This window comes from Diabrotica undecimpunctata, chromosome 4 (genome assembly GCF_040954645.1).
Source record: "Diabrotica undecimpunctata isolate CICGRU chromosome 4, icDiaUnde3, whole genome shotgun sequence".
NCBI classification, from domain to species: domain Eukaryota; kingdom Metazoa; phylum Arthropoda; class Insecta; order Coleoptera; family Chrysomelidae; genus Diabrotica; species Diabrotica undecimpunctata.
This window is the reverse complement of record NC_092806.1, coordinates 115,535,557-115,546,592: the sequence shown is the minus strand read 5'-3', so window position 1 is coordinate 115,546,592 and position 11,036 is coordinate 115,535,557. Positions and strand designations below refer to the sequence as shown.

Below are 11,036 nucleotides of genomic sequence, written 5' to 3'. Positions count from 1 at the left end.
AATGGCCTGAGGACTGGACACAATCACTATATATTCCCATACATAAAAAGGGAGCGAAAGATTTATGTAGCAACTATCGCACAATTGCTCTAATTGCGCAGTGCAGTAAGATACTCTTACACATAATTCTCGAGGGGATAAAGCCCTTTTTACTACCTAACATTGCGGAGGAACAAGCAGGTTTCGTCCCCAGACGTGGTACTAGAGAACAAATTTTAAACGTACGGCAGATTGTAGAAAAATCCTGAGAATTCAACATCACAACATATTTGTGCTTCATAGATTATAGTAAAGCTTTCGATTTGGTCAACTGGAGTAAAATGTGGCAGCTTTTGTCTGAAATGGGAGTCCCCAATCATCTGATACTGCTAATTAAAAGCCTGTACAATAACAATTATGCCAGAGTTAGAATAAATGGGGAACTAACCGATAGTTTCAGGGTCACAAAGGGCGTGAGACAAGGCTGCATACTAAACCCAATTCTATTTAACATCTATGTGAATGGATAATGCGGAAAGCTACTGAGGACTGGAACGGTGGCATCACCATTGGCGGGAAGAAGATTTGCAACTTGAGATATGCAGATGATACTACTATCCTCGCTAGTTATGAAGCTGAATTGATTCATCTGCTACAACGGATAGAAGACGTAAGCTTAACGATGGGCCTTAAAATAAACAGAGATAAAACGAGAATCATGATAATTGACCGAGCTAACAACAATCAAAATCATCTGGTCATGATAAACAATATCGATGTTGTAGATAAATTTGTGTATCTGGGCTCATTAATAACCAACAAAGGAGGCTGTACTGAAGAAATAAAGCGGCGGCCAGCAATCGCAAAAAGCGCTATGGCAAAATTAACAAAAATTTGGAAAAGCCATGAAATAACTACCGATACAAAAATGAGACTAGTAAGAAGTCTAGTTTTTCCAGTTTTTACTTATGCATCGGAATGCTGGACCCTTACTGAGAAAGACAAAAAGAACATAGATGTATTTGAGATGTACTGCTGGAGACGAATGCTGAGAATACCATGGGTGGCCCGAAGAACAAATGAATCCATACTGGACCAGCTAAACATAAAGAAAAGACTAAGAACACAAATATCAGAACAAATAATAAGCTATTTTGGACATGTGCTTCGAAGAAATGGTCTTGAAAAACTTACCATCCAGGGAAAAGTAGAAGGCAAAAGAAATAGAGGTAGATCTCCCACACGATACACGGACCATATTGTTGCTACCATTGGCGCTCCATTGTCAGAATGTGCTAGAATGGCAGAAGATAGAAAAACGTGGAAGAACATTGGGAAATTTAGCTAATAGCTTCATGATATCACGATACCTGCATTAGGTCAACGACTAAGAAGAAGAAGAAGATCACCGGGTGCTTTCCATGTATAAAGCCTTCTTGGATGTAATTTAACAAAATGTATTCATTACAACTATATCCATCTCTTGGCAGAATTCTATGAGTCTTTCTCCTTTTTTGTTTCTTGTGCCAAGACCATATGTCTCCACAACATTCTCGACCGAACCTTGTCCTATTTTGGCGTTAAAATTTTTGTCAGTTTTAGAGAGTCTTCTAGAGTTGATAATTTTTTATTTCTTTTTCAGTAGATTCGGATGTCAGTGTATATTTAGACCTGAATGATATTTATATTAAAGGGAGTTGAGTTAATTTTAAGATTGCTATTGGGTATTCGATTTGGATGGTTTAAATATACGTCTTGTATTATTGTGCCTTGCTAGAGTTGGAAAGTTTCCATTATTTAGGTTACCTATTTAATACTTCAAATTATAGGAGTTTTTTATAAAAAAAATCATTCTTTTTAGTCATGTGTCTCTTAATTTCGTTTTATTCTTTAAATTTTTGACATTTAAATAAAACTGTCTTGGGGATCTCTACGATTATGTTAATCGCTTTTCTCCTGTCCGCAATTAATACATCTAATTGTTGTACTGTTAAAATTACAAAATGCTCTATGTTCTAAAGTTATTTTCTTGTGGCATTTTAAATTAATTACTATTTAAATGGGAATAAGCCACAATTTTGAGAACGATTTCCGAAGTGGAAATTGCAACGTCAATAAACGTATTTTAACCTTTAATTGTGGCTTATTCCCATTTAAATATTAATCATGCTCTATGTATTTAGAGCATTGAGTAACTTAATACACAAAGGATTTTACTATTCTTCCTTGACGTCTGTATCTCTCTGGTATTCTACTACTAGTAGTAATTCTACATAGTAATATATTTTTGATTTTTTTTTATTCACATCTCAGTATATTTGTGATAGTGTTGACATTCTCTAAATTCTTGTTATATGCCAGATATATTATTTTTATAAAAACATTCTTCTTTTTTATTATCTTTTATTACATTGTTTCAATTTTGCTAAAATTAATAACCAGTGTTCCTAGCGCAACCACCAAATTTTTAATTTTTTTTTGTTGAATAACACCTTTTTTATGGCTCTTTTTATTTTGCCAATCACCCGGAACAGAGTGGAAGTAATGTTATTTAAATAAAACATCCAGACAATAAATTAACAATTATATATTTCAACATTAAAATGTGTAAATCAGTTCAATTTCAATGCAGAGCACAATCGTCTTTGCTGTATTATTTTTTATTGTTATAACATTTAAACTACGCAGACTACAGACACGTATTTCTTTACAGTATGTTCTCAAATAAAGACACTGATATCGGGACAATATCCTACTACCAAAATATCGTAACACAGCAAAGAAAGAAAAGAGGTGAAAGAGGGGAAAGAGGAAAATGAAAGTAAGAGCTACACGGTACAAGGGAGAGAGTGAGAAAGAGATGAAAAAGAAAGAGCGCAAAAGAAAGAGTGAGAGAGGGTGAGTGAGAGAGTGAAAGAATGAGAGAGAGGGGGAGATAAAATATCTGCAGAATCACAGCAAATTATATTTAAATGTAAATTTTTTATGTATGACAGAGAAACAGGTGAATTTATAATTGAATGGCAAAAAAGAAGATCTATAGCCAATAGTGTCTACGGTGGAACAGATGGTAAATTGGTATCAAAATAATTTTCAAACAAAACGGATTACTTACATATCACTTGAAGGAATATAAGATTGAGATCCTAAAAATTCTTTGTTCGTTAAGTTCAGAAGTACTGGAGAAATTTTCAAATTACTCATTCAATTTTCTGATAAATGGAATTATGGAATTGCGACCGTTCAGTTGAGTATTATAGTGAAATATTAGAAATACTAAAATCATATTAACTACGAAAACTACCGGCAATCAGAGTGAAGCCATAACCTCTTTTGTTTTGCAGGCCGAGCGATGCCAGCTGGGTGGCTACGTTCATCATGTAACCAAACCCCGAAAACCGGTCTCGTCCTGCTGGTCTGTTCCTCTCCGTTCCGATCCGGAAAGTAATAAACCAGCAGCGTATGGCCCTTTATGGTCCGTTCTTTGACCAGTATTGTATCGTACGAGATTCCCCTCCATCCCCCCTGCAATTACTAGTTTGTCACGCCAAATCGAGGCTCACATGAATAATATAAACATAATAATAAAAATAAGTAAAATGGGACATTCACAGACATAAAAACGAAACAAACATCTAGCTTTGTCAAGTAAGTAAAAACCTAACTAGACAAGCGTAGGATAGGAAAGGTAACGAAATAAGGATGCAGAATGCTATGGTGAACCACAGAAAGAAGACGTTAAAAGATACCTAGAAAAAGTATCATGGTTACTTTTGTTGATCACTGATATGAGCATACAAGATTCAACAGGAGAGAAATAATTGCACCAACAAGGAGACTTCCAGGTCGTCATTACGTAAAACCTCGTGTAACAAAAAAAGGGCTTGCGCATAAAATCTAAGAAGTCTATGCAAAATATGCAACTATAAAGTCAACAGGTATGGACGAAGCAGGCAAACATAATACCATTAGGACAATTGACAGGTTAAAAATCGATATTATTATCAGTAAAATGGACTGGACTGATGCCGGAAAATGTAAAATAAACGAACATCCAATATATATGTCTAGCAACACAGAACGAGAACACATAGAATGATGTAGGGATAATTCTAATAACCACAGACAAAATATCACTAATATATCAATCAGAAGATGCTCACGCAAATTCATTTATTTCCAATAAAACCAACATAATTCAAATAATGTACACGCGGCATATAAAACATATAAAGTGATATAGGTGTTTTACTACGACCTAAGAATACTGACTTTTACTACGACCTAAGAATACTGACTTTGACGAAAGAAAAAATCTTGGCTACGAAATATCAGAGATTGGACCCACACAAAAGGAAATGAATTAATTCATCAAGCCCAGAACAGAGAGAAATTTGCCATAATGCTCGCCAACCTCAACAGAGAAGGCACTAAGGAGGAGGAAGAATACTTTCAGTAAACGAAAAAGAAACGGAATAACTAACTAATTAGTTATAGACATCTTTAATGCAAACATCGACAAAGGATATCACGAGGATATAATAAAACACTTTTACAACAGAAGAAGAGTTAGTAGCTACAAATACCTTTTCAAATTATCACATATAATTATTATTAAGGTAAACATACCAAAAAATGTTCTAATAAATCAGTCGAAAAACATACGGTGACGCGGATATCAGGTTAGACCAGGACCCACTCATCAGCAATCTTCACCTTAAAATCGAAAAAATTTGGAGTTAAGGTTCACAAACCGAAACACATGATATACAATTTAAAGCAAGTAATGGACAAAGACATAGAAAATAAAGAAAATCTGAAGAACAGTATATTTCAATTAAAAACAACTAACGATAAAAAAGCAGAAATAAAAAACTACAGAATATCTGTAGATAAATATTAAACCAATATCACTAAGCAAAAAGAACGGATAAGAAAAACTCATAACGAAGAAGGAAATCTGGGACACCAAATAAAGGCCAATGGAAAAAATGTGAGATGAATGCGAGATATTAGAACGTAAACACATTTTATTTAACTTCCACAAGAAGATAAAAAAGTAACAAGGTTATTAAAATGAAAATTGGTTTACTACCAATTATAGAAGCCGAAGTAAAAGCTGCCATAAAAACTATCAACAATGGTAAGGCTGCACGGCCAGAGGAATTCTACTAAGAATTCTTTAAAATTATTGGCAAAAATTCAATAAAACGACTAACTTTGTTATTAAATATTATATACCAAACTGGAAAGACACCACATCATTGGTTGAAATCCTCCATCATCAATACCTAAAAAATTTAGCTCGAAAAATGTGAAAATTATCAAATAACAAGCCTCAGGAGCAATTTCCAAAGGATTTTTTGAAGACTAAACATATTAAATATATTAAATATTATATACCAAAGTGGGAAGACACGTTAATTAATTGCATACGAAATTTTACGAGAACACGATAGACATGTGACGAATAGGATAGACAGACCAAATAAAAATACCTAAAAAATCTAACGCGAAAAATGTGAAAACTGTCAACTAACAAGACTCTGGAGCAATTTCCGAAAATGTTTTTTAAAAAATACATAAAAGAATATATAAAAAGTGAGAAGAACATACAAAAAACAAACAAATTGAGTTGAAAGATTCAATGAATACTCGAGAGGCTCTTTTTGCAAAAAAGAGCCTTTTCTAACGATGTAGAATCAAACATGATGAACAAATGAAAATACTAAGTCAATTAGGCTATTACTAACAAGATAAATTACGTACGAATTGCTACTATTATAGGAGGAGTTGTATATTACAGTTATATATTACCAAAAAGTTGTATACTGTCCCTATTACTATTTTCCGATTTTCTCCAGTCAATAAAATCAGATTATTCTTGTTAGTATCCATCATTCGTAACGGATAGGCACTACAAGAAGAACATTTTAAAACAATAATCATGCCCAGTGTTAACTTAAGGTACAAAAACTTGAACATATGACAACTTAAAAAGACTAGGTAGAGTAAATATAGAAGTTTAACCGTAAGTGTAAGGACTAGCTCAGAAATACAATGAAATAATACAGAACAGGTCTTTAAACACGTAGTAATAACAAAGGTAGTAGGCTTTGCTAAACACATGGTGAAATTTCAAACTAAATTTAAAACCCATAGAAGTAGACGTAAACAATATTCAACACGATATTTGGACGATATAAAGATAATTTAAACAAACTGTTGTCCACTTAGTGCTATGGTATTTATGATGATCTCAAACCTGAACAAACAAAAAACAAAAGAGACACATCATTTTATTAATTTAATTAATAATTAATATCTATATTAATTATTTATTCGAGAGTGTCCTGTTTTTGGGAACATACTTTATATATAAGCGGTTGTTACTTTACATTCCAAAACGTAAATTTTGTTAGCTTTATCACCTACCGTGATACACACTTTACTACTTTCGAAAACGTTGGAATGTTTTTATTTTCATTTTATAAAAATTCCAATAAATAGCAAATATCTACAGAATGTCACTAATATGAGTATCGTTCTAATGTAAATTTACGCAATTAAATCAAGTGTAAAATGTACAAAGATTACACGTCGGATTATTTAAACAAACATAGTTTGTATCGTTCAATAATAGAAAGTAGATAGAGCAAAAGCTCTGTAACTTCTAGTCGCTACAGTTATCAAACAGTATTTTCATGTGAAAATTAGCGTTAGATCGAGATAGATATTTTGGTCCGTGACCTCAGAGAATGGTTTAAACTGCTCATCTAATTTTCTCTTAAGAATAGCAGCAGACAGGATCCAAATAATTATGTTGATCGCCAATCTCTGAAAGAAAATGCCCCCTTATGAAGAAAGTAAAGAAGGTGGAGATTCAAAAATAGATTTTTTACTTACGTAATAATATTTTATAATGAATAGTTGCATATTCGTTTCGGCGAGTCTTTGAACATCTGCCATAATTCAATTTATATGAATTAAATCAAAATTTATGCCGTCGTTGTGAGAATTAGGATATGTCAAATTAATTAGAGGTTGAAATATTAATTAGAGCTTAGAATATCATTTCCATATTTGCTTATAAATTTGCATTTATCCAACGAAATCGAACACTAAGATACTGGTGAGTCGTTATAATAATGCTTTTTAAAAAAAATCTTTAATGTACAAAAATAAAATTTAAATAATAAGAAAACTAGACAAAAGAACGCCGTAATTTTGACATTGTTAAAACCCAAAATTACCAGCATCAATCAATATCCATCATTATCCGGCTGTCTTTGTTTAATATTCTCTATTGTAGACCGGACAAGCTTAATTTTATGGTAGGGAAAAAAGTCGAGCAATACCGGAAGAAAGTATATCAAAGATATGTCTAAAATATTTTATCTTTGTCCTGCAAAACAGACCCTCTTAATCATTTTTACTCCTGTAAACAGCGAAGTGTAATACGAGCTAAATAAGAAGCTTAGATGCGAAACCTACCAGGCTCGAATAGTGAATGGCCTTTAGATATTAGGGTTATTAGTGGAGGTGATAGTGGGTATGTTTTAGGAAAGCACGTCTTTAAAATACTACAAATTCTCAGACAAGGTATCGTGGAGATTATTGCTATGATTAAATAACCAGAACCTAAACTGGTGAATACGGTGGATTTGATCATACCCCGGCATCTAAAACAAATCCAGGATTGGTATCAGGTTAGAAACATATGGCTAGCTCAACATAATAAAAACCGTTCAAAATTAAAGATGTTTGTGAATTTAAGGAAGCGCACCATGAATCTTGTGGTTAAAGAAGATTGTCTTGGATATTCTTATAGAAAATGTTATATAACCAATTTCCCCTTTTTCCGATGATCCATGTAATTTCGGCAAATAGGATGATGCAGATAATTAAATATTAAAGTATAATGTATTTTAGACTCACAATGGGGAGATATTTATGTCAAAAAAGTACAGACATCTACCTGCATTGAATCTGTAATTTTTATCACTTATTTGTAAAATTATTAGTACCACTTTGTAAAAGAAAATTCTCTTTTTGAATATACAATGACATAATGGTACTGTCAGACATTAACAAATCGACATAGTACATTCTAAACGTTTATTCAAATTAACTATCTACTCCAATGAAAGGATCAACAACATTCTAATTGCTGAGTTTTGTCATTAGATGTAATAGATCAATTGCGTAAATTACATATTCGGCATGTTATTCATTTTAGCAACATTCTTTATTTTATATTAATATTCTATAATATATTACATATACATAAAAACTAGGCTACTCGATAAAAAATACTAAAACTATTGTTGTTTCATCACAAAGTTGTTAAGCATTGGTTTGCTAATAAATGGTAAGTAAAAGTAAGTTCCTATAAAAAGTTGCAGACATAATTGTTCTAATGTGAGATAAATCAGGCATATTTAATTATTTCTTTTGCTAAAACAAATATAGGAAGACGATGAAAAAGGGGTTTGTATGGTTTAAAAGGAATAAGAAGAAGAGTTTCAAATAAGACAATAAAAACAATATTTTATGCTCTGGAGAAAAATAAAGAACATTATTGGAGACATTATATTTGATTAAAAGGTTTAAAGCATACAAATAAATAGGAGAAATTCTCTAAATAACATTCTTTTTGCTCCTTTTTAAAGAATATATTTCATTTAATTCATTCTAATATATCAACTAATATTGTACAAATGTATCTATAGACCATACACTATTCCGATTTTCTAGTGAATTAAATGCCTTCCAGTAGGTGTGAATAAATAAGCGTTTAAGAGCTGTGAGCCCTGTTTGGAGATCGACACACATGGATCAATGTCCATGACCGACTTGATTTTATTTGTAAACTTTATGTAGTGTCGAAGAGCCTTTCGATTTTATAAGTTTCAAATGTCTTCTTGGCTAACGTATAGCCTAATCATTAACCTAATAATCTACACACTTCGAAAAGTGAATGCCAGTCGACTAAACTATATCGATACGATGGACAAATGTCTGTAAATATTCAAAAGTCTAATAGGTCCACAATTCGAGGTACACGCCGCCAAGCAGAGATCTCAAGGATCATTCATTAATATATCAGAAGACATTAAGAAGCTATAAAATGGAATATATATACATTAATTTTAATTATTCGTCAGAGAAAACGTAAAGTACGTGTCAACACAGAGTCTATGGGAACTCATAGAAATACACGCCCCATTAAGATCTTATACTCATTAAATATGATCATCAGAAAAATACTCCTTAATAAAAATACTGTTTTTATCCACGAGGGGCGTCACCATTAAGTTCATGGCAGTCCGCTAACGAATCTTCGTTAAGTATCACACCTGGTCGTTACAACAAATCAGAAAGCGAGACCTCTAACAGAGAAGCAAAATGAGCCAGTCCGCTCATACTGGCGCGCAGTTTTCAATCTAATTATTACCCTTCTCTGACGATACTCTTACAGCCTGTGAACGGACTGCATTAGTTGAAATTTCAAACAAGTTCCAAAACGTAAGATTCAGCAGTTATTGAATAAGTATTCTTTTAAATTGTAAGCATTCTTCCTTTTTTGTATTTTGCTGGTGCTGTTTCCAGTTTTTAGTTGTTCTGAGTAGGAAATATGGAGCATAGTAAAGATATTCTCACTTAATGGTGGATTGATTATTCTATATAACATTATGTATATTTAAATATCTATCCATTTTTATATACATAATACATAAAATATTGCTGCTTTTGGTTGGTTGTCTCGTACTGAATACTATTGTATTTGGTTTCACAAAGTAATAAACTTATATAATAACATATTTATAAGAGTCGCAGAAAAACAGCTTTAGAACGATACGTGATATTTTTATAAATTTTTTGTACGCGTCAAATATATCAATGCCTGATTATATCTCTATATCCAAAAAATTCCCCCCAAAAATATATAAAAATAACTTTCATTAGTAGTAAAATTATATATACATCAAATAAAAACATGTACAAAACAAAAACTAAAAAAGATTTTAGTACTACTGAGACATTTTTACATAAGACTTGTTCACTGCCTTCGTCCGGTAGTGACTATCCTCTCTCTACTATCTTCTCTCGTGGTTGAATTGCGTCGTGGAGGAGAGTTACCGGTACCCACTCGACTTTTTCGTGAGCTACAAAAAGAAGAATATTATTAAAATACATTAGTAGATAGTTTACAAAGTTTACAAATAAGTCTCTTATATGTTCACAAAAAAGTTTTTATAAATAAACTTTCAGTGATGTGTAATGAAAATAAAAACAATAACATAACAATAACATTAATGAACAAACCATATTTCGAGAAAAAGTTTGAATCTACCACAACTAATCGAAAAATGCAGATGTATGCCCATGTATTTTTCTTTCGTAAATTATGAAAAACCTTCCATAACGTACAATGTCATTCACTTTGGCCAATCTTTATTAATATGAACATCATCTGATTAAACTACTACAAAGTTTCTATGAGATCAATGAAGCAATCATGAGATTGGAAAACAAATATTAGTCGCGATGCAAAATTAGAAAAGGCACAAAACAGAGCTGGAGGTTAAGTAGTTGTTAGTGGGTCTGGGAGATAGCAAGGATTGCCAAAGTTCTTACAATGTTAAACCTTTAAGAAGTGCTCACAATTCTTTTAACAGAATGTCTCAACAAATCCTATTCCCATGTTGACGTTCGCGACCTCTGGACAATGCATGGCGTACAATGGATATACGTTATGTAGCTAATGGGAGCAGATAAAAGCGAGTTTAAAGATCAGCTAAGACGCTTTTAAATAGACATACATAGTAGATTTACCGAAACGACAAAGAACGGCACGGAAATAGATAGACGAATATATACAGTGATGTAAATAAGAATCACAGAGCAAAGGCGTTTCTTTACTAATAAAAAATTAGACAATATGGCTAATGACAAAAGACACAAAAAACCGGAAATACTACACATGATGCTGTAAATAGTAAATATATTAAAAAAGCAGCGCTAAAAGCAAAAAATGAGATGTGGGAAAGCAA

General features: G+C 32.3%; 1 protein-coding gene across 5 annotated transcripts in view; it reads right to left on the bottom strand.

Annotated features, from left to right (window-relative positions):
• Positions 1-2,550: 2,550 nt before the first annotated feature.
• The window catches only part of DAAM (disheveled-associated activator of morphogenesis-like protein), a 524,757-nt gene continuing 516,271 nt past the window's right edge, over positions 2,551-11,036 (bottom strand). For all 5 annotated transcript variants that reach the window (XM_072530050.1, XM_072530049.1, XM_072530048.1 and 2 more), the window contains one exon: positions 2,551-10,148. In XM_072530050.1, the coding sequence (XP_072386151.1) occupies positions 10,043-10,148 (106 nt within the window). In that variant the 3' untranslated portion in view covers positions 2,551-10,042. The remainder of the gene's footprint in view (positions 10,149-11,036) is intronic.